The 23,950-nt window shown below is 53.6% G+C and overlaps 1 protein-coding gene across 1 annotated transcript in view; it reads right to left on the reverse strand.

The window, feature by feature from the left end:
- Window positions 1-3,790: 3,790 nt before the first annotated feature.
- Window positions 3,791-23,950, reverse strand: part of DPP6 (dipeptidyl peptidase like 6) — a 742,159-nt gene continuing 721,999 nt past the window's right edge. Inside the window, exons 19-26 of the mRNA XM_063099369.1 lie at window positions 20,495-20,564; window positions 17,567-17,761; window positions 8,914-8,968; window positions 7,738-7,849; window positions 6,773-6,831; window positions 6,318-6,390; window positions 6,152-6,225; window positions 3,791-3,937 (exon numbers count right to left, since the gene is read on the reverse strand). Of these exons, the coding sequence (XP_062955439.1) occupies window positions 3,791-3,937; window positions 6,152-6,225; window positions 6,318-6,390; window positions 6,773-6,831; window positions 7,738-7,849; window positions 8,914-8,968; window positions 17,567-17,761; window positions 20,495-20,564 (785 nt within the window). The remainder of the gene's footprint in view (window positions 3,938-6,151; window positions 6,226-6,317; window positions 6,391-6,772; window positions 6,832-7,737; window positions 7,850-8,913; window positions 8,969-17,566; window positions 17,762-20,494; window positions 20,565-23,950) is intronic.

Raw genomic sequence — 23,950 nt, forward strand, 5'->3', positions numbered from 1 at the left:
ATACTGCAGGTGACCTGCGATGCTAGTGCTTTACAAACAAAAGAAACACAGAGCTCTGCTCACCAGGCTCATGAGAAGACCGGAGAGAAATGTGTGCTTGCATGTTTCACATTACAGTGTTGACTTTTGTGCCCTGTATGTTCAAGTCATTGTGAAAATGATCCTCCTCTTTCCCAGACATTTTATTTTCCACCCTGGCTCGGGCCCATGTAGGAAAGTCTTCTATGAGCTTCTGAGCCAGCCCGCTGAGTCCACAGATCACATCCTCACCAAGCGAATCACAGACTGCTGTCTCTATTTGGGACCACCGTTGGGATCTGCCTGTTTCCCTCAGCACTGTTAGTCCATTTTCTATAACTGAATACCATGGACTGGGTAATTTATAATGAACAGAAATTTGTTGGCTCTGAGTTCTGGAGTCTGGGCAGTCCAAGATCGAGGGGCTGGTGTCTGGCGAGGGGCTTCTTGCTGCACCATCTGTGGTGGGGGGTGGAAGGGCGAGGGGGAGAGAGAGAGAGAGAGGCAGGGGGAGGGGAAGAGGGGGCTGAACTCATCCTTTTATAAGGAACCCACTCCAGCAATAGCAGTGTTAATCCATTCATGAGGGCAGGATGAATAAAGGCCCCACCTCTTAATGCTGTCACAGTGGCAATTAACTCTTGGCATGAGTTTGGGAGGCGACAAACGTTCAAACCGTAGCACCCAGACTCCCAGACTGTGATGTCTGGATGACCCTCTTCCCCTCTGAGTGTAAACTTGGTGTTTGCCAAACCTTGTTCAACCAGACCCGGCTGGTCTCCCACTGCCTGGAGCGTCGTTTCGGAGGTATCTGATGGTCTCCTTGCCTGGAAAACACCTGGGCAGAGCCAGGGGACACTGGAGGGGCTGAGCCGGGTGGTGCCCTGTGCTCACGCTATGGGGCAGATGCTCTCTGCCTTCGAGGCTCTGCCCTCCCCCGCTCAGCAGGCAGAATATTTTTTAATTTCACTAATTCATTTATTCATTCAACAGAGTTACTGACAGCTCAGGTTCAAGCACAGTTCTATGTGTTAGGGCTTCTGCGGTGAACCAAACAGATAAAAATTGTACCTTTCTGGAGTTTCCTTTCATTGGTGGGCAGGGAAGGCCCCCCTGAGAAGGGCCTGCCACTTTCATGGCTGTGCACATGCACTGGGGGCCAATCCCTTTCCCATGGGGTGTGTTAAGGAGTCCCGATAAGACATCTGTTCCCCAATCCCTGTAACCTATGGTTGTTGCCTTCCATGACAAAGGGGGACCTTTCCTGCCCCACAGGGACACGTGGGGAGATTTTGGGCCACAGACTTGGTATGGCTGCTGCAGCCACCTCGGTCCTGGGGAGGCTCGCCCCAAAGCCATTCTAGAGTTGGGGGAAGACGGAGCTTTATGCCAGAATTGGAGTGCTCCCGAGTGATTGTGGACACTGTCTGTTCTCAGGGCCGGTCTTATCTGGTCAGGCCATACCCAGCGTTTTCAAAAGTGGGAAAATACATAGGGGCGGCTGGACTGATCCCCAGTCCCTGAGGCAGCAGCCCTGCAATGACTTGGAAGTGTTTGTTTAATTAATCCCTTTGCTTTCAGGCTGGGCCCTGTTGACACCAGACTTACTGAATTAACACCCACAAAACTGTGGACAGACGTCCACCAGGTGAAGAGATCTGTCTAATGTTTTCTAGTGGGCAATGCTTGGGCTTTGACCGAGAAAGTCTCTCACTCTCAGTTTAGGAAGTGGCTCTGTGTCTCCACTGTGAAACTTCCAAGGTGCGTTCAAACTCCCCTTCTCTGATTGATTTGGGACTGTGATACATTTGATCAGTCCTACTTTCTTAACTATTGATACTGCTGCCACCAGGGTGCAGTTTTTATTGGGTGCCCACCAGGATCTGGAGGTGGTACATCGGTCTTTGAGGGGCCCCATGAGTACTTTATGCACATGTTTGGAGGGGAGACGCAGGAGGACAGGCAAGAAAAGAGCTATCCGAGTGGTAAAATAATGTTTTATTCCATGGATGAACCAGTGCCACATGCCACATCCCACTCCCCTCCGACCAGAGCTAGTGGCCAGAGCTGGCTTCCCTTTTCAGACCTAGTTGGCTTTGCGGTTGGTCAAGCTCACTGAAATAGCAAAAGCATGATCATGTCGTGTTCACATCGGTCCTGTTTGTCAGCACGCTGATCCTTTTCACAAAGAGTGACGTATTCCCTTAAAAAAAATCCCACGATGGAGATTTTCCAACCCACCTAGTATAGCTGACGTTCAAAGCTCGCGTGGATGAAACCCAAACCCCAAACACCAAATAGTGACATGGACACATCTTGTCTGCTGGCAGGATGTCAAGGACATTCCCAGAGGGAACGGAAGCTGGAGAAATCAGTACTGACATTCAGGTTGTCAACAAGCTCAAAAAGAAAGGACGGTAATTGATATATTTCAAACTAGCGCTTCTAGAGAGTCCAGATCCGCCAAGCGTGTCAGCATGCAAGCTCAGCACAAGGTGGGTGCCGGCGGGGGCGGGTGGCGACTGCACAGGTGCCTGACGCACATGTCTTCCTCTATGTACAGCAAAATGGAATATACACTGGAACCCCGGCCGTGCATTTGTCAGAGCACATCTTGCAAGGCTAACGCAGAATGGCATTGACCTTACTGCTTGCAACAGGAGGGAACGGCGCCATCTCCAGGACCCGAGGTGGATGCCGGCACGGTCCTGCACTTCCCCTTGGGACTGTCGTGACCAGAGCACATGCAACAGACCTGGGGTGGAATCAATACCGTGTCTGTCTATGTTTTTAATCAAATGTCATGTGAAAAGACTTGACAGCTTGTCGAGGAGGACGAGGATGGTTTTAAGGACATATGTAAATGGGCACTGCAAATCTACAGCCAAATCCCGACGAAGCTCGGTGGGAACAGTTTTATTTACGTGTTTTCTTCTAGCGAGTGCTAGTGGATGCTTTCCCCGCTCCCCCCGCTGCCAGCATCTTGTAGCATCTCCACAAAGTCTGAAGACAACCTCGAGGAGAAGCAGCCACTTCTGAGCTGGTTCTTTATCCAAAAAGTGCAAAGTCTCCACACTGATGGAACAAAAGGAAAAGAAAGCAAAAGAAAAGCAAAGCACAGCAGAACAATCCGGTGACCGGGAGACCATGGCGTGTAGGCTAAACCCAGAAGAACGCAAATGAACTCTGTAAGGTTAAGCACCGGCGTAGCCACAGTAATACTTTATACAGAAAGCGTCTGTTTGCTTGGCGCAGCCGCTTGCAAGGCTGAACCTCCGAACTGCAGCCGGGAGCAAGCCGATATGTGCGCACCGCACTGTCACGACGATTGTGCTCTAAGTGCTTCTGCTTTTCTTTCCAGGGCACTGTAATGAAGACAGGATGTCATGCTGCTCACGCACAGGGTGGGTCTTAATGCTACTGCTCAATAGCTCGAATGTAAGGGCTGGTTCCTGTGGGCTCTGGCTGTCACCATCCTCCGCTGTGTTCCTGGGGTAGGGGCCGTGGGACACGCCAGTCACTGTGGGGCAGGGGAGGCGATGCTGCTGACGCAGAGTGGTTCCAGGCTCTGCCGGGGTCATCAGAGTGATGACCACCAGGGAGGAAGCTTGTTTCTGAAGCAGAGCTGCCCTCAGTATCTGAGACATGCTGTGGGGACACTAGCTCTTCCGCCCTGCCCCAGCCCTGGGGAGCGGGGGGGAAGGAGGGGACAGTTCCTCGGTTGCATATTGTCCTAGAAAGAGCCACGTTTGTGCTTAGAGATGACGTGTGGTCAGTCCTCCTCCTCGTCTTCTTTCGTTGTGACTGTCGGTAGTTTGTCCTGAATCTGGAAGCACTCCACAAAGAAGTTGACGATGGATTGGTACAGATGTTGTTGGAGGGCAGCGCTGTTGAAGTAATGGCTTTCGTCTGGGTATATCTGCAAAGAAGGCAGGGAGGAGTTACTCACCCACGGCCCACGCTCCCAATGGGATCAGAGACGCACCTAAGAAAAGAAGCCTAGCAAAACCCAGGCACCATGCGGGTCGGAATGTATTTCCTGACCATATCAGCTGTGACACTGTGCCTTTTCCTCCCGGAAGCTCTACCTGGCTGTACGGGGTGGCCCCCTGCCAGTGTCCCGACCACCTCCACCTCCAGGCATCTTGCCCCCACCATGCTAAGTGTGCACGTGGCGAGAATTGGCTAATAAATTAGAAAACACGTCCTTACAGACTCTCTCCAGTCTAGATGGGCTTGTTTGAATCTGCAACCTGGACATGTGCTCAGGGTCTGGAGGTGAGAGCCCAAGTCTGGGGGGTGTCAGGACTTGGAAAAGCAATGAAAAGAATTCTTCGCCATCTCAATAACCCTCAGTCGTCAATAATCCTGCCGTCGTGTGTCCACGGGGCTGCCTGCCCATGTGTGCAGCCTGGATCGTGGCTCACTCGCCGCCAGACTGTGGACAGGTAACTCTCCTGGGCCTTGGATTCCCATTGTGTCAGGTGGGGATGATAATTGTAATGGAATCTAGCTCACGATTTTTGAGAGTTAAAGGATATGATACCTGTAAAGGGCTTAGAACCTGGTCTGGAGCCCAGGGGGTGTTGGGATGCAGGCCTGTTGCTGCCGGGTCAGTGCTCGATGCTGGCAGGACAGTGCCCTGACTCTATTGCCACTGTACTGACACTGCCTGGGCTTAGCTGTGCCATGCCCCTTCCACACAGTTCCCAGGGGTTCAAAGCTCATGTTCTTTCCATGATACCAGGCTGCTGCCTGCACTATGAATCTGCCTTCCTCTTATGTTTTCAGAGGGTGACATTCACATTTATTCTAAAGTACTTATTGACAATGTCACTAGGCTATTATATGGTCATTAAAACATCAAGTGGCACAAAAGGGGTGTCCAGTAGGAAGTCTGTCTCCTGCCTTAGCCCCGTCCCCGTGCTCTTATCTGGAGTTGGTCATGGCTACAAGTTCACCGAGTGTCTGTTAAGACGCCTGTTGTGTGGCACACAGGCACTGAGTGGCCCTGCGCATGGACGCGGTGGAGCCCACGAGGCAGCTCAGTGCCTGGGTGGCAGAACACAGCGTGTCTCAGGGAGTGGCCCACATCAGCACCCACAAGGATACTTCAAAAAGTTCGTGGAATAATGGAGTTGAAAGATAATACGTGGAATTAATAATTCCATGAACTGTTTGAAGACCCCTCACATTGATTGATCTATGTTTTATCCACCACGGCCGCATCGTTTGTATAAAGTGTACATGCCTTGGCAGCTACCAAGTTTACCATGCTCTGACCATTTTCCAGAAGGAAATTCAAATGTGATAAAACTCAGTCCTTCCATCCCACTCATCAACACTTGGGTCAAGCTTCCTTCTTGCCGGAAGTGCTGGCTGACCAGCCCAGCCCGCAGGTGGCCCTCCACAGGCTGGCGACACTGAGAGACAGAGGCAGGTGCCAGGGTGGGAGCCCTCCAGGGAGACGGGGTGCCTGCTGTTCTCATGGGGGAACCCTCCCATATAACTTGGGACCTGAGGAGAGCATCAGGTCATACCTATTTCATCAAAGGAACCAGAGGGCAGGGAGGAAATGGGAGAAGTTTCTGGAAGCAGCCCTGTGCATTGCTGGCAGGAGCCTAGGTTTGGTGCTGCTGGGTCTGTACTCGATGCAGCAGGACAGGCATGGATTTGGTTATCACGAGGGCAGCGCATTTTCACTGTGGCTCAGCCACAGATGTGTGGGGACATCCTGCCAGTGTTAGGGGTGTGGGGTGTTGTCCAGAGGAGGCTAGGGAGAGAAGGAGCAGGACTGGTCAGTGCTATGCTTGGCAACACGGGGGCAGTGGCCCCATCTCCCCAGGCCAAGAGCAGCAGCAGCCCACTGGCTTGGCCCTGCATAGTGCCCGGGGGCAGGGTCATTCTGAAGGGGTTTAAACGTGGCCTCAGTGCTGAGCGTGCTCTCACTAATTAGAAGAGTGGCATGCGCTCACGTGTGACCTCACGTGTGACCTCACGTGCCTGCCCCTTCCCGGCAGCCACTGCACAGGAGCATCTGCAGAAACGGGGTGTCCTGAACCCCATCCGTTCTCCTCCGCAGAGAGGAATGTCTTGCTCCAAGTGGGAACCAGAGTAGACACGCATGCCGTACCTGCAAGCTGTAATTGGCCTTTCCTCTGATTAGTTGTGTAATGAGTTCTGCCGTGTGCTGGAAATGGATTTTCTCTGTTAAAAAAGAAAACAAGAGGACAGCGTTTGTCAAAACCGGTCACGCCATCGAGGAGCATGCTTTCAGCAATGAATGCCCCCGTTCTCACCGTCCGCAGTTGCGTGGATGATCAGAAACTGCTGCCCCTCCAGCGCTGCCACCCGATGGGCCACTTTGGTCATCTGCTCGTGTGGGGGAAGGGGAGAGGGTTAGTGGGCCCTGCTGCAGGCAGCCAGGTGCTTTGACTGGAAGCCTGACTGGGAAGGTAAGTGGACTGTACCCGAAACGTTAAGTTCCGGGGAAACTGGGATGCTTCTTATCTGCAATGAGATGCACGGCCAATCTCAGAGGCCTCAGTGTCCCCTTACAGGGACTCTTTAGGAAGAGGAGGGGGTGGAAGAGAAGAAGGGAGAGGAGGAACGAGTTTTCTCCAACTACAGGTAGCCTCAGGGGGCCACAGAGTTGCACGGAAATGGAGGGGTGGGAGAGAGGAATTCAGGGAAGAGGCTGATGGATTTCATCAAATTCCCCATTCCACCGCGTGGTGATCGCGCCCAAGCATACCTCATACGCTCTGTTGTCCAGCCCGTGGAGGCCCAAGTACCTCTCGGAAAAGGCAGAAGCTGGACAGAAGCAAAGAGAGGGAAGCAGGTCATGTCCCGGCCTCCAGACCCCGTCGGTGCAGAGCGCCTGGACTCTGGGGGCTTAGGGACTGGGCTGGGGGTGGGCGGGCTCACTTCCACTTCCACGGCAAATGTTTGCTTTTAAAAACACCACCTAAATCTCTTGGGTCTCTACATGGGTAATCAGATAGCACAGTAGTAGCAGTTCAACATGGCAGTGTTGGTGGTTGGGTTTTTATCAGTACAGCAACACCTGAGTTAAGCAAAACCTAATTTATCTGAATCCTAAGTAAACAGATAACCACCTATTGCATTTCAACCTGTAGGAAAGGAAACACGTGGTAAGAGAGCAAATTTCTATGAGGATTTACTGATATTTTAAAAAATCTAGCACGTCCCGTTCAATCACAAACCCTGGCTCCAGGTCCAGGTTCTGCAGTGAGGACCCAGGGTCTGCCAGTTGGCAAAAGGGAGACAAGAGGCTTTCACTCCAGATGCAGAACTCACTGCAGGGCCCCGCCCGGACTCTGGGGACAAGGAGTAGAGGTGGCCCGGTGGGGACTGCAGCAGACCTCTCCCTCCGTGAGCACGCAAGCCTTCACCAACTCCCACTCCTGCCGGCCCAGCCGCTGCTCCTGTTTTTGACTCCCGGTCTTGTACGTTGGGAATATGATATATTGGCACCAGAGGCTTGACCACGTTTACTCAAAACAAATGACTTGAGACTCGCCCCTCTACTTCTGAGGCTTCTGCCTATGAGGTTTCACCCTTAGCCATCAACCCCAAGTGGTTTATTATGGACTCGGGGTGCCTAAAGTTAGGGAGGCAGAGGGACGGGGATGCTGCAGGGAGGGTGGAGGAGGCAGCCTGTGGGGCACGACCCTTGGTCCCCTCAAGGCCATTTACCGTAGAGTTTGAAGTCTGTTATTGGAGAGAGAGCAGAGCCGCAGGTGAAAATCTGACCTTGGTTTTCACCCTTCGCTGGGAGGATGTAAGTGGTCAGGTACCCACCGTAATCCTGGGAAAGCGCAAGAGGGAAAGAGGAGAGGCGGGGGGAGTGACGGTCAACACTTCACCACAAACCCAGCCCCAGACCCAGGAGGACCAGCAACTTAAGCAGCCACGGTCAGCGGTTTCTTTCTTTCTTTTAAAAAAAATTTTGTCTTTTAAAATTGTTTAAGGGCACTACATGCCTGGCATGAACCTCTAGGACTGTGCCCAGCCTCCTGTCTGTCTCTGAACCAAGGAGAGAAGCCACTGGTCTCTCTGCCTGACCGCCCCACCTCCGGTAGGCATGGATGTGGGTGTGGGAGGCCTGGCATGTCCTGTTCCTGGGACCACCCCACAGGGCACATCCTGGTCTCGAGTCACACTGCTCCCATCCAACGCTGGGCTCCGAGGTTTCGGGGATGATGACGTAAGAGATGTTCAAGCCTTTACCTGCAGTGGGGTCATGCAAGGCCTCCTCTGGAGGGCCTGGCCGAGTTCTTGTCTCATTAAAAAGACGGATCCGTGCAACCCATCTGCGTTCTAGCCTTACTGAGGTCAAGAGGCCACAGGTTTATCCTGTCTAAGGAGAATGAGGGGCCGTGGACCAGGGTGATAATGGGTGTCCCTCCAGGCACCTAACTCCCTGTCCCAGGCCACAGCCTCCCATGGGGGCCACCAGATAGAAGTTTCCCTGGTTTGACAGTTCAGGGCATGAATGTCTGCACACCCTTCCTCTCACCTAAGTAAATGTGGTAATTAATGTAGCTACCACACGTGAAGATATCCAGAGACAGATTCCAGCTTCCCTTCTGTCCTGGGTACCGCACCAAGCTCTACTGCAGGCTTGCGGAAGACAAGTCATTAGGAAGCTAATAAAGCTTTTCCTTCCAGAGAATGAAGAAGGAAACAGCGATAAATGAGCTGGTCAAATGAAAGCTCCCGTGGCCAGAACTACTAAGCATCCAGCATCTTACTCTTAGAAAAATTACTGCTCCCACAGCACCAGACCAGAGATGCGCTCAGCAAATCAGGAGAGGTCTGGGCTGACACAGCTCCACGCTCTTGGACTGGCAGAAGACAGCACAGACTCACCTTCCCGAACACGGCGACCCGTGTCTTATCCACGTACTGCTCCTTGAGCATCGTCCTGCAAGGGCAAAGAGGAGAGAGGATTTTGTACGTGTAGAGGTTGCGCCTTATATCCTGGTGGCCTAGAGCTGTGTTTTCCAACCATATCAAGCATGAAAACCCTTTTTTAAATAAAACGGAATCCTAGCTTTTATTCTTTTCTTTTTCTTTTTTTGACAACTGGTTGGTAGAAAAGGGAATCCTAGAATTCTAATGTAATTGTTTATTGCTCCTTTTATTTAGTACATGGGCAGTATGTTCAAATTAAAAACTCCAAGCACCCTTGCTATAACTCTGTAGACATCTAGGTACATAAAGCTTGCCTGTAGTATCTTTATTTTTTTGGTGGCTGGCTGGTACAGGGATCTGAACCCTTGACCTTGGTGTTATAACACTGTGCTCTAACCAACTGAACTAACCGGCCAGCCCCTTTGGTATAAAGCTTACTGAGAAATAGTCCAAAGCAGCAGAGACCATTCTGGGAGACCTGGGCCCCTTTTAGTCCCTGTCCTTCTGTTGCTATTCACCCCTCCCTTGGAACCCTGTGACTCCTAATCACCCGATGTTCTGGGATGGTCCCCTGGGGTTTAGCAGGGATAAGAGGAGCCCTGGTTCCAAACCCAGGGCTTAGAATCCAGCCAGCTCTCACTCCACCTGCAGTACCCTTTGTTCCCAGTTTACAAGACTTTGGCCACAGAATCATTCTTTTTTGAGCTTCCTGACATAGCCCTGCCTAGGAAGTGACCAGCTCAGTGCTCCAGCTGACTTTGCCTGGTTCCTTTTCTCCCTCTTGCCAGGATCCCACCCACCCTTCCCACTGGGGTCCCTTGTGTCTCCCACAAAGTGTCTGGGAACTTTCTGGTTTCTGGACCCTAATCAGCAGCAGGAGACCTGCTACCTGCTGGCTTTCTAGATAGAAATTATTATCTACTAGATTTTATATTGAGCCAAACTACACTGTCAATATGGGAATAGAATAAAGGCATTTTTAGACATTTTCTAGACACGAAGGAATGAACAGATAAAAAGGAAGACATGTTCTGTTGTTCCTTAGCACACAACCTAGGGTGTGTGTGTGTCTGTGCACTTGTGTGTGCACGTAGGATCCAAAAAGGAAAAGGGTGAAGGAAATCCCAAGTTGAGCCTGGAGACAACCTGTCCAAATGGAGTAGAGAAGGCAGAAGAATACCTCAATGCATAAAATTAGAGTCAATAGTGACTAGTACGTTTGAGCATTTGTAAAAAATACTAATTGGAATGAGGAAACACCTGGGAAATATGAATAGGTACACAGAAAATGCCCCAAGTGAAAGACAAAGCAACACTTCTGGAAAAATTAACAGATGTATAGAAAAACAGAGCATTATAGTACACCACCTGGCTGTGCAGTGAGCGATGTTTACATAGCAACCCTGCACCTCAGACTACTGGCTTAACTAGACATTTTGATTTAACATCATTGAGAAGGTGAAGAGAAAGGGGTGGGTGGTGTACCAAAGAGCTAAGTTGCCATCTTCTACAAAAAGAGTCAGTAGATGATAAACTGTGAGGTACATAACTGCATTCAGAAATATGGAGGCAAACACTTGACAAAACAGCTAATGGGGTTGAGAGTGGCTGCCTCTGGGGAGGACTGGGGAGGGCAGACAGCAGTGGCACAAAGAATTTATAGTTGGTGTTGAGCATTTGTTATGAGTTGGACTGTGTTTCCCCCCCAAAAAGACATTTTGAAGTCCTAATCCCCAATATATCAGAATGTGACCGTATTTGGAAATAGGGTCCACTGCAGATGTAATTAGTTTAGTTAGAATGAGGTCACATTGGAGTAGGGTGGGGCCCTAATCCAACATGTCTGGTGTCCTTATAAGAGGAGGAGAGACACAGAGATCAGGGGAAACGCCACATGAAGACAGACCACTGGAGAGCTGCATCTACAAGCCCAGGGACGCCAAAGATGGTGGGCCAGTTAGCATGCGGGAAGAGGCAGGGAGCTCCTCCCCTTGCAGGTTTCAGGGGCAGCCTGGCCCTGCCCACACCTTGGTTTTGGTGTTCCAGTCCTAGCAAACTAATACTTCTGTTTTTTCAAAATGTTACACAGGTGTTACAGGATAGCCTGGAAGACTTCAAGTAACGTCTGGCAGGCTTGGAATTTGGAGGCACACACACATACCCCAGTGCTGTATGGGCTGACAGACACTGCAGGCACGTCCACACATCTGCAAACCGTTGATACATTTCTCCTAGTTCCTGAATCTTCTCCTCAGGACCTCAATCCCAGATACACAGAGGTTCATCTGGGGACATCTGGGTGGAATGGTCCAGCACAGTCAGCTCCCTTCCCTCAGGATGGGCTAACCTGCTCACATGCGGATCCTGAACCATGGCCAGATGTCCAGGCCACACTTGCTGGGCATCTAAGCAGGAGCCTGTGCAGACCAGACCATGGAGTGTGGGGTGAGCCCGCTGTACTGGGAAGGGCATGAGACCAGGGTCTTGGCTTCATTCCAATCTGTACAAAGCCTCATATTTTTATTTTCAGCCCTGCTGCTAATTCAGCAGGCAGCCTTGGGTCTCTGGCTCCCCTTCTTCTAATTATCGGTGACTCTTGCTTCCTGATCTAAAAGCCATAAATCTTGCTAATGGTTCTCATTTGTAAAGTACTCTGGAGTCTTCCAAGAATAGTTATTTTTTCCATTATCAAATATTTCTATTATCTTGTAGCTATATTTTCACTAATCAATTGAGCAAATCCTGTGGGATGAGTTTTTCCTGGTGAACAGTGGAGCTCCAGGAAGAGGAGACCCCATTTCCTCTGTGGGGTGCACTTTTTATTGCTGGGGATGGTCCAGGGCACAGCAAGGAGCAGAGCAGAACCAGTCAGGGCATCTTTCTCTATTGAGGGTGGACTGAGTTCAGTTCCACGCCCAGGTTGTGGAGGGTTCGGAGGAAGGACCCCGAAAGACACAGTTCCAGCCCGTGAGAAGTGTGCATCTGTGGGCAGAGAGGACACCACGGTGGGACAGCAGAAACAAGGATCCATGGCATGGTGTGCTGTCCACTCCATGGGTCACCCGGACAGCAGCCACTGGAGCAGCTGAGCCGCAAGCAGGGATGGAACGGTCAGGAAAGCCTGGGCTGGGCTGGCGGGGACTATGGATGTGGGAGGCCATGGAGAAGACCTCGGTAGTGATGATATCATCATGTGTGGCATGGAGAGTTGGTGGGGACATCTGGGGACACAGGTGGCAGCACAGAGGTGTGTGTCTGCAGATTGTGGCTCTCTCTTTTCCCTTCAAGGGAATCTGTGGTAGGGCTGGCTGCAGGTGGCTGATGGCACCAGCCGCCACATCTCCCCACCTGCTACTGTGTCCTTGCTGCTGGGGCCTGGTCAGTGACAAACCTGGCAGGGGCTCAAAGGCCGGGCCACGTCCACTCCACGGGCTCCTCCAGCATGTCCTTGGCTCCCAGCTCGTGACAGCCAGGCAGTGGCTCTCTCGCCGTGCTGCCACCTGGGCTTTTCTGACCAGTCTCCCCTTCCCTCCACTGTCCTGCCATGGCAGCCTGATGGTGCTCCACCCCTCCTACCCCATCCCCTCCACCCTCCACTGACACTTGTCCCCATGCGTATCTAATTCCATCTTGGCATCCACTTCTCGGGGGACCCGAGCTGACGCAGGTGTCACTGACACCACAGCCACTTTGGGCACCTTCGGAGTGGGGGAACCTCGCAGCGGCATTGTAAGCACTGCCGAGTGTCCCAGCAGTCACCGTCCACCCCGGTCTCCTGAGGTGGACGCTTCCAGGTGCTCAACTCCTCCATCTCCAGACTTATTCACCCACCGATCTCGCCGGCTCTGCCTCGGGAACATCTGCCAGTCGTTCTCCATCTCGCAGTGGTGCGGCCTCCCCCCTGACCGCTGGCCACCCCGGCCATGTCCTGCTGTGTGACGAGGAGCCACGGGACAGCAGCCACAGTCGGCCGCTGGTGACCTGCGCTGCCTCCTGACTCTGGCTGAGCTGCCCGTCGCTGGACCAGCTCTTCTTCTCTGGACCTTCGTTTCCCCATTTATAACAATGGAATAATAGTGTCACCTCCTGGGATTGTTTGTGGCAGTCGCCAGTTCACACCCAGGAAGTCCAGGCGGTGCCGGCCGTCAGCGGACACTCGCTCAATGCCCTTCACCCCCGTCTGCTGCCTGCCGCCCCTTCCTGTGGCCCGAGTGAGGCTCTGTGCCTGCGGGTGACGCTGGGAGCGGCCACGGGCTCACACGCCCTCAGCCAGGGCTCAGCCAATGGGGAACGCAGCGGCAGCGAGGCCTCTGGTCAGGGTGTGGGGTCTCCTGGCTCCCGCCCTGCACAGCTCCTGGGGCTCCCTTGCCCGTGAGGGAATTCCTCTTCCTCCTGATAACTGCGGCTGTCACCGGCCCCAGGACACGACGCCAACCCCACCTGCTGATGCCTCTGTACACGCTCACTTACTCATTCTCCTCGAATCGCCAAATTTAAATGTTTTCTCCTAGGACTAGGGCCCATAAGCCCAGCTGCACTGCTGCCAGAACTAGGTTCTGAGACAAAGCTGACCTTGCAACCTCCTCGCTTAAAGAAACATCTTCTGGCCCACTGTTGCCTCTTGTCATGAAGGACTCCTGAATGTGATGTGGGAAGTGTCACAGTGTCAAGTCCCCACTTACCCCCCAATCCACCTCCTGCCCCTCCATGGTCCACCCTCGTCCTAAGTTTGAGTGTGCCACAAATGAGTTGTGCCTTTCTTTTATCTCGGGCCTTTGTTCACAATATTTTATCTGTTTGGAATGTGCATCTCTTATTTCTATCTGGCAAATCTTTATTAATTCTTCAAAGTCTTTCCCAAAGGCCCCCTCATCCCAGAAGCCCTCCCAGGCAGGTTTTTTGGCTTCTGGAGCACTGTGCTCAGGTGCTAGTGTAGCTCTAATCTGTACCCAAATTATCCATCTAAATGACTGTCCTCTTTTCTTACTTGGGGACTTTGCTTGTGTTAGCTGCTAATGGAAAGTGGCTCCCCGTGGGTTCCCAGATGGAAGGATTAGGTGGAGGCAGATGGGAGACCTGGGATGGGAGCCTGGGAGCTTTGGGAGTCAGCGTGATAGGCTGGCCTCACGATTTCTACAATTCTGATAAAACTGGGCTATATCTGACTAATGAAATACAGACCCAGATCCTAAAGAAAGGTTAGTATGTTTTCTGCGGCTTGAAACATTTGGGTGTCAGTCCTTACTGAAGTCTATGTGTTTATGTGGCTAGAAGCTTTGCAATGGTTTATGCTATCTTGTTCTTGCAAGCTTCAGTGGTTTAAGTGTTGATATTGTTGACTGTTTTTCCAGAACAGGTTCTGCCTTGTTTTCAAACAGATGGCTGGGTCAATCCTTTATTTTTAGAAAATGACGCGAAGGGAAAACAGCCTTTTGCGCTCTTTTTCCTGTGCTCTAAGGGGAACAGCTAGAAGAAGCCAAGTGCCCACACGTGAGCAGCCTGCTGGCGTGCCTGAAGGACACTGTGACCTTCCACCTGGGCCCTTGATGGGTGGGAGGAACCCCATCCTCACTGGGAGGAGTGAGACCAGGTAGGGCAAGGAAGGAGTGGGGGAGGACAGCAAAAAGCCACCAGCAAGTGGACAAGGACCAAAGGAGGAGCAGGGAGAGGCAAGGAGAGCCCCACACAGCTACCGGGTCCTACCTGCCCCCAGAGCCAGCTGGGGCCCCTTCGATCCATGAGCACCTTCGGCGGCTGCAGGCAGCACCTGCGCTTTCTGCTTCCAGACAGAACCACGCACACTCTCAGCTGCCTTCCTTTCTACTCTGGCTCTGAAACTCCACGGGATGGCAGACCTCAGGGTCGACGCATCCAGAGACCAACGATGTCACCAAAGACCCAGGGCTCTCCATCTCTCTGCTCGGCCAACCCCGACGGCCTCGTCCTCTGTGGCCCCTTGTCATGCTCACAGGTGCTGTTGGTAGCACCTGGCTGTGTGCATCTTCACTCACCTCCAGCAGGTTGGGGAGGGAACCACTTCCAGAAACTTCCAGAAAGGAAGGGATGAGCCTCTCCAGAAGCAAACCCTGGCTTCCATCTCCTTGGCCCTTCCCTGCTCATTCCTGAACCCAGAGCCCAGAACTCACATCGGTACAGAAGTGCAGGAGTTCCCCTGAGACCGACGGGCCCGTCCCACCTGGTGTGGGGCTGGCCTGTACCCAGGGGAAGGCAGCGGAGAGCACGTGGTTCTCTCTGGAAGCAGGAAGAGCAGGTGCTGCTGGGCGGGTGGCAGAAGGTGCTCAGGATCGGAAGGGCCCAGCTGGCTCTGAGGGGCGGGTAGGACCTGGTAGTCGTGTGGGGCTCTCCTTGCCTCTCCCTTACTTCCTCCTCCTTTACTCCTTGTCCGTTTGCTGGTGGCTTTCTCCTGCCCTCCTGTTTTCAACGTGCATTTGGGATCGTGTGTGTGTGTGCGCGTGTGTTTGTGTGTGTGTGCATGTGTCTGTGTGTGTGTGGTTCTGTGTGTGTGTGTTTGCGTGTGCGTGTGTGCATGTGTGTGTGTGCGTGGTTGTGTGTGTTTATGCGTGCGTGTGCGTGCATGTGTGTGCATGCGTATGTATAGTTGTGTGTGTGTGTGTATGCGTGCATGTGTGCGTGCGTGCATGTGTGGTGTGCGTGCAGGCATGGTTGTGTGTATGTGCATGTGCGTGCATGTACATGTGTGTGTGCATGAGTGCATGCACGTGCGTGTGAGTGTGTGCATGTGTGTGTGCGTGCGTGCACCTGTGTGTGTATATGCACGCGTGTGTGTGTGTTGGTGGTGGTGCTGCCGCTGACTTCCAGACAAAAGTCCTGACAGATCCACCTCCCCTGACTAGCTGAGCCCTCAGAACTGTCTCCCTCTGTATCTCTGTCTGTCGCACACACAAGGCTCAGGAGATACTGTCTGCCTCTCTTCAACCAGCTCATCCCTCCGGAAGGAGAAGGGGCCGTTCACTCGCTCGCTGTTTTCCCCATTTAAGATTCATTTCCTGGGAGCCTACCATGTGCCATCCATCTTTTTAAAAATGAGAGAAAATGTCTTGACAAGTCACTAAAGTAAAATCCTTGAACCTGAAAGCCCACCAGCATGGCACCAGGTCCAGACGCCGGGCTCACACGAGCCCTTCAGTCTACACACCTGTGCTGAGCTGGGTTCCGCCCTGCCCTCTATGCACCAGGGCCAGCATCGTGCACCCCACGCACCATGCAGACAGCCGTTGTCACCTTGGCCTCTGTCACAAGTGCTCTCCCTGCCATCCATCGTTCCAGGCGGGTGAGCCGGGTGAGTGGTTCCGGCAACCTTGTGCAGAGAGCAAGTCATGCCCAGAGCCACGGTCCTCTGTGCTGCAAGCCTGTGGTGAGAACTGTGTTTCCTCCCGGTGACCTGAAGGCCAGCTGTAGTCTGGCACAGGCTCCTGATGTCTGTCTTCGTTTCCAGGGAGACAATAAAATTCAATAAATGCTTTTGAACCTCTGCCCTTGGTACTAGCCTCTTTCTGTTCTCCGTGGTCCTCGGTTGGCCTTTCTACTCTCCGTGGTCCTCGGTTGGTCTTTCTGTTCTCCGTGGTCCTCAGTTGGCCTTTCTGTTCTCCGTGGTCCTCGGTTGGTCTTTCTGTTCTCCGTGGTCCTTGGTTGGCCTTTCTGTTCTCTGTGGTCCTCGGTTGGTCTTTCTGTTCTCCATGGTCCTCGGTTGGTCTTTCTGTTCTCCGTGGTCCTTGGTTGGCCTCAGTTGGCCTTTCTGCTCTCCATGGTCCTCGGTGGGCCTTTCTGTTCTCCGTGGTCCTCGGTTGGTCTTTCTGTTCTCCGTGGTCCTCAGTTGGCCTTTCTGTTCTCCATGGTCCTCGGTTGGCCTTTCTGTTCTCCGTGGTCCTCGGTTGGCCTTTCTGCTCTCCGTGGTCCTCGGTTGGCCTTTCTGTTCTCCGTGGTCCTCGGTTGGCCTTTCTGTTCTCCGTGGTCCTCGGTTGGCCTTTCTGTTCTCCGTGGTCCTCGGTTGGCCTTTCTGTTCTCCGTGGTCCTCGGTTGGCCTTTCTGTTCTCCGTGGTCCTCAGCTGGTCTTGCTCACTCAACAGCTGTGATGTGGAGGAACCGTGAACTGACACACGCCCTTTTGCAGCAGGACGAGGTGCTCTGACCCAGCACCTGCACGTGCCAAGCGCCCCTTTCTCAGTAGTGGGGTGGCCCATTGGTGTGGACCCATTCCCACTCATACTCTCTGTCTGTCTGTCTTTCCTTCCCTACCTCCTTCCTCTCCCCTTTGTGACAAATGGTAAAGACATGTGTGGACACTGGGCAGGGCTGGTGACACAGCACAGAGAAGCCAGACAGACCCAGTTCGCCATCCCCACCTCTAGCACCTGTTTTAATCAACTCAATGAGCAACCCACGTGGCTATGGGAACCAGAACAGTCTCTGGAGAACGCCACTCACAGTTCCCTGGACACTGGCTTGCAATGGCCCGCAAAGTGCATGCCAACTGTGTGCTCGGACAAAAACCGTTCATCTGAAGGGACCGTGGGGCAGAGCACGGCCCCGTCCCCTTCCTCCCTCGGGGTGGGGAGGGATCGCTCACCTCACAGCCTCCACCTGGTCCTTCTCCTCCAGGGAGCCCAGCCTCTTCCTCACTTCGTGCAGGAGCTTGGTCCCCTGGAAGCCACTGCCTCGGCCGTCGCACTTGACCACCACCGCTCCGTGGCTGCTCACCATCACTGTCTCCCAGGTCACTTCGAACTTCTCAGCCACGCTCTGGCTCCCGGGGGTGCCGTCCCTGGAAGAGAAGGTCCCAGGCCTCAGTGGGCTACATGGTGGGCAGCGGCCAGTCTGGCAAACTCACGTCTGATGACCCCTTCCTGAGGGATTTTATCCTTTGCCCCGGCTGCCAGGTGCCTGGTGCCCTCCCCCCCCAGGTCTGGCAGCCCAGGGCACCAGCAGGCACTGTCCATGTAGCACAGGGACGAAGAAAATGCATGCTCAGAGCCCTGCACCACCAAACACATGGCATTGTCAAAGACAGTCATCAGAGGTGTTTACAATAAAGTCCTCCCGGCTTCTCCTCTCAGGGTGCTTTTCCCCCCGGAAAGACTCTGCCTGCCTTCCTGGGGTTCTAGCTGTCGCGGGCTGCTCCTTACAGCCCCTGCCATCTGAGTGACAGGAAGGTGTGGACTCCTTCTAGCCTATGCCTGGTCTGAAGAAGTAGTCTGTTTTTTGGTTCAGGCAGAAGAAACAGCACCCATGCTGTCCTGGAGCCCCTCGTCCTCTGCATGCCCTTGGACAGCAAGGTGGCCTGTGCCCGCCGGGCAGTGGTGTGTGGAGCTCCCCATGGGTGACCCTGCCCCCGGCTAGTCCCTCCTCAGCTCCTCCCTGCTCGCCATGCTGGTGCCCAGGCTGGAGAATCTACACCAGCGAAATGGGTGATGCCACGCACAGGGCCACTCTCAGTGAGGACTGGTGGTTAGACATTTGCGGGCACACGAGTGGGGATGGCAGAGGCGGTTTAGCTATGTTTCCTTTTGGTGGGAAGGAGGGAAGGAGAGAAAGCTGGAGCATGCGGGGTCACGCAGTCTCCCGCAGCAGCAGCAGCAGCAGCAGCAGCAGCAGCCCTCTGAGTGGCAGCTGACAACTGCGTGGATCCCGCCTCCAAAGGGACCGCCACAGCCATCCGGCTCCCTGCCCAGGGCATGGGGACAGTGGCGTGGTGCGGCCCAGCAGTCCTGCAGCCGGGCCAACCTGGAAAGCATCAGCCCACATCATGGTGTTGCTCGACGTGAAGCGAGCATCTATTTTCTTTTGTATGTTTTTTTTATATTAAGCAGGCACCATCTGTATAGTTCTTTTGGAGTCTTGGGGTCCCCAAATCTCCTTGCTGTCACATTTGAAGTCAGAACAAAAAACATAAGCAAAAAGACACTGCCTACTAGGCTAGCTAAGCGGCTAGTTTGCACACTGTTAGCGTTTGGCAGGTCCTGTCTGAATTCAGGCTACCACTGCCTTGGAGGCTCTGTCACTTCTGCTTCCGAAAGGGAAGGGAGTCGTTCTGTGAACTGAGAAGCCTCTGGGACTTCCTGTAAGATCACCAAAGACACCAGTGTACAGGGGGTGAAAGCTGGTTTTGAAATCATTAGCATCTTTTGGAAAGTGGTGAAAACATGGGAGTAAGGAAGGAGAGTCAGTGTGAGAGACGTGTGTGTGCTGTGTCCGTGTGTGTTTGGGTGTGTGCATGTGTGTGTGTGGTGTGTGTATGTGTGTTTGGGCATGTGCATGTGTGTTTGGGTGTGTGCATGTGTGTGTGTGTGTGGTGTGTGTGTGTGTGTTTGGGCGTGTGCATGTGTGTGTGTGTGGTGTGTGTATGTGTGTTTGGGCATGTGCATGTGTGTGTGCATGTGTTTGGGTATACAATTGTGTGGCGTGTGCACGTGCGTGGAGTGGTACAAGGTGTGTGTGGTTGTTGGCAAAGCGTTAAACCAGTCCAGAGAGTGAGGAAAGTGGGTTGATTGCGAATAGGATCAGACATGGAGTCTAAACCCCAGGCATCTTCCTAACGAGGTCTTTTTGTGACTCAGGACCAAGCCCCCAGGACAGGAGCAGGGCAAGGCCGTCCAGCTCGCTGGCGCGCCCTCAGGTTGTGTGGCATTTGCGCAGGTGGGCAGCTGCACATGGCAGCTGCACCCTCCAACCACCCAGTGCAGGCCTCTTCCCTGGCTGCCACTCGGGAAAGTCCGGGAGACAGACGGGCTCTCAGAGAGCGGCGCGAGCGCGCAGCAGTTCCTCCTGCTCCAGGGTCTCAGGAGAACTGACAGGGAGGTGAATGGGTTATTTGCCTTCCTTTAAGTTTCCGTGCCCGGGCGAGTGCAAGTTCACCCTCACCAGAGGAAGCTCATCAGAGCACACACCGGAGGGAGGTCCTAGTGTGCGAAAGCCCATCAGACTCCTACCTTCAGAGGTGTTTATAGAGCACTTAAAAAGTGTTCTCAAACTCTAAGCTGGGGGGGCTTGTTAATTCACATAAGGGTGGCTGATCATTCTTTGCTGGCAAATGAGTGGTGCCAGCTGGAAATGGGTGTCAGGCTCTCACTCGGGTGCCCACGGGCTCTAGCCGTCCCGTGTCTGTTTCTGGGCACCAGTCCCCTGCCTGCCTCAGGGTCAGCGTGTCTGCAGGGTGCTGGCTCTACTTCCTCGACCAGCTTTTACTGCTGTATCCGAGCCCTTCGTCAGCCACTGTTGGACGCTCTGTGGCGTTTGACCTAAGACTTGCTGTCATTGTAACAGGCTGCCCTGAAGTAGACTGGGGAGGGGGCACAGAGCTCCCACTTTCCTTAAGCCTCTGGGGGTCTCCACGAATTGTGACAAGAACCTGACACTTGCTGATGGGCTGTTTTAAGTTTTTAGTTTGCAACAGTATCATTTCTCCCGTTCATCTTTCCTGACAAGCTCAGTATTCATTTTCCACGGCGTCCTGCATCCCGCAGCAGGCGCCCTGAGAAGAGAGGGCGGCGATACTTACACCACCAGGAGCAACGGGTAGTGGGCAGTGTCGGTGAAGGCTGCGGGCTTCAGGATCTGCATGGGCAGGTCTGGGGAGAGCAGAACACAGCGGCAGGTTAGGAAGGGCGGGAGACGCGCTCACCAGGTGAGCTGGAAAGGCCTCCCGGGGCACTGAAGGCGGGGAGAGGGGACACAAGCTGCGCCCTGGGGGGTGTGGGCAGGAAGTCCACAGAGGCGGGGCCAGATTTCCATCTCAGTGACTAAAGTCACCCAACCTCTGCCAGGCTTAGTTCCCCCATCTGAAGATTAAATTCCATCTTGCATACGGGAGTGATTTGAAAAACAGAAAGACATGCCGGCTGCCGTGAGCTCGTGCTAGAAGCAGAACTCCAGGCAGGGAGACATGGTGCAGGGCGGCAGGGCTGGCCGCTGCCACCTGCAAGGAAGGGTCTCACAGTGTCTGATACCCACCCCTTCCTTCCCAGCTGGCTGGGCTGCCGTGCTGGCCACACAGCTGGGATTTGGGGAGCAGTGGGGACATGGGGAGAGGTGGGGAATGGGAGTGGGGGGTGCTGCAGGGGTGGCAGCCCAGAGGGGAGAGGTGGGAGCTGTGGGGGCCTCCATGCCAGGCCAGGTGGCTCAGCTGGCCTCACTGCTTGCGGGCACGTGCTGGGCAGGGCTGCCGCTGCTGAAGCCACAAGCAGACACTGGGCAGGGAGCAGTGTAGCCTGGTTGTTCCTACAGCTACCAGGGCTGTGGGATCTGGTCCTTGGCAGTGTGATGTCCAGCGGGTGAAGGATGGGGAATACGAAGCAAACCTGCGGAAATTTCCCCACCAGTCTCTTCTGCCAGCCCCCCGCCCCCAAACAAAGCTTCCAGCCAAGTTGGAGTTTGTTTACTGATGTCAACTACAACCCAGATTACCAAAGGCACAGCAATTAAATTGGGATTAGTGGCTTTTCAATACAATTACTGTACAGATACGCCCCCCAGGCTTGGGCAGCAGGCTGGGCTGCCTGGCTCTGATTGGCTTCTGATGACTGATTTGGGATGAATGTTAATGGATTGCAAATTAGATCAATGACCCAGGGACTGGCAGAAAGGCAAGCATTGGACTTTGTCATTTAAATATCCATAAAACATGGTCTGGGCTGCTTCCTGCCACTAATAAGCCCAAGGGCAGACCTTGGAAGGTGGGCTCTGGCTGGCTGAACATGTCAGGGGAGGCTCCTTCCTGAAGACTTCTTACTTTACTAATGAAAGCCTTGGCTTCTGGTAGCATGAAATGGGGGGGGGGGGGGAGGTGGGTAGGGCTAGGGCTGACGTCGTTCAGCTTTCTGTGATCCAAAGGCGTGACCTTCAGTGCCGGTCGCTGCCCCTGCCGCATGCATTCTTCCCTTGGAGCTGTGCCCATTTACCTTCCCAGGAAAGCCCATCTGGAAAGAGCTGGTGGCAAGGATGGAAAGTTGGTTATTTGCTTCTAAATGTCATTTCTGCATTTTTGAGGACAGAAGGGGTGATATTCATGCATTGGGTCTTCAGGATCAGGGGACACTGTGGGGACGGCCGTGAGTAGAGTGGGTTGGGGGAGACTGGGCTTGAGCAGGTTGGGAAGGACTCTGTGAAGGAATGACATGCGGCTGCCAGGGCTGTGCAGGAGCCCGAGGGGACACGGAGGCAGGCTCAGGGATGGTGGGAGTGAGAGGGCACGAGCACGTTTCTCGGCCAGAGCAGACTGCCACAGCCTCCATTTATGGTTTTCTTAAGTTCAGTTCCTGCTCCTCCCCTGGACACCTCCGTATTCATTTCCTTCACTGTCCCCTCCCCCAGAGCGGTCACATTTGGGGTTTCAGAAAAGAAAGCTTCTGGACTTGTGGTGGGAAGGGGAGAAGGATTTGCAGCACATCATTTTTTCATACTTTTCTGATGCTCAGAGGCGAATACATCTCTCTATAGGACAACAGGGGAAATGCATGGATTTCTAGCAATGTCTAAAAAGTTCTGAGAGACTGACTCCCTATTGCCCAAGCCTGGGAGTGGCATGTTTTGAGGAGCAGGCTGAGGCTGGCTGCAGGGACAGCATGGGGGCTGCAGAGTGAGGCCCCTGTGTCTTGGCTCCGCCTCGGGACTCCACCGCAGGCTGGATCTCCAGGCAGCCTCCCGACCCACCCACGGAGAATATCACTAATTCCTGCTTAAGCCCCGGCTCATGGGGCCCCCTCCTCTGGCTTGCACTCTGCCCTCCTCTCTGTCCCCTAAAGCCACCTCTAGGGACCCCATTCCAGGGCCATGTTCCAGGGAGCCTCCCCACACAAGCTGGTTGGTCTCAGGCTCCTCTCCCAACGCCCGTGCTCTTTGCTCTCTGCTCTGGGTGAAGCAGCTGTGCGGTGCTCACACATCCTGTTTGCATCAACGTGTTTTTGTTTCGTGGGGTGAGCCTGGGTTGCGCTCTTAGGAGCTCACAGTCTTCAGGTGGTTGTGTCTTCTCTAAGCTGCTGAGGACGGCGGGTGGGAGGGGTGCCTGCTAATACTTTAGGGCCCACTGATGCAGGTGACAGCTACCGTAAGAGAAAGGGCAGACAAAGAGCTTCCAGAGACGGTCAGGGACACAAGCACAAGGCGGTGTGGCTCCTGCTCTGTCCCGGCAGTGTAGGCACTACAGCGCTTGCCAGTGTTAACACTATTTCCTGTGGAGCCCTGGCAGCCTTCTCTCCTCTTCAGCAAAAAGCTCCAGCAGTTTCAATCAGTCAGAGTTCACACAGGAGATGGATCCTGTTCACAACCTCAGAGGTGATGGGTAGATGGCATCTGAATGAATGACTCAAAGGCAGCTTTGAGGTCTGAATCTATGCTATTGGACACCAACCAGCAAACAAAAGATGCTGTCCATAAATGCCGGAAAGTCGAGGGGCACAGGGTTCTGGGGGAAAGATGGTAAGATGTGCTGTGGGCATTTTACACCTGGGGTTTCAGGGGTGAACGTCTGGTGGGCAGTTAGGACGACAGGACTGGCCGAGTTGACTTGGAAGCCACCTGCCTAGAGGTGAGTGTCGAAGCCCTGAGCACTCTGACTCCCTCCTGGAGACACGAGCCCGCTTCCAGCCAGCACTCTGGGGATTTTCAGTGCCAAGCACGTAGTCAGAGCTTGTAAAAACTTACGGGATGATGGGATGGGCAGTTCAAGAGCAGGAAGGACACAAAGAAAGGCAGAACATAAGTGCTTCTCTGGTTGTAACGACACGCCAGCTGCCAGGACACCCCTTGTCAGCCCCAAGTCTACATGCAGAGGCGATGAAGTCACGGAGATGTCAGATGACACAGAAAAGGAGTTTCCAGAGGGAAGGTGTTTTTTTCTGGACAGTGTCACAACACGTTCACCAAAGAAGGACAGAGTTTCAGTGTGAGATCTTAATTGCTAACCTCTCAAGGACAGAAATCACAGGCGCTGCCTCTTCTGGGTTGTTACCAGAGTGAG

This window comes from Cynocephalus volans, chromosome 6 (assembly GCF_027409185.1).
Source record: "Cynocephalus volans isolate mCynVol1 chromosome 6, mCynVol1.pri, whole genome shotgun sequence".
Lineage (NCBI taxonomy): Eukaryota > Metazoa > Chordata > Mammalia > Dermoptera > Cynocephalidae > Cynocephalus > Cynocephalus volans.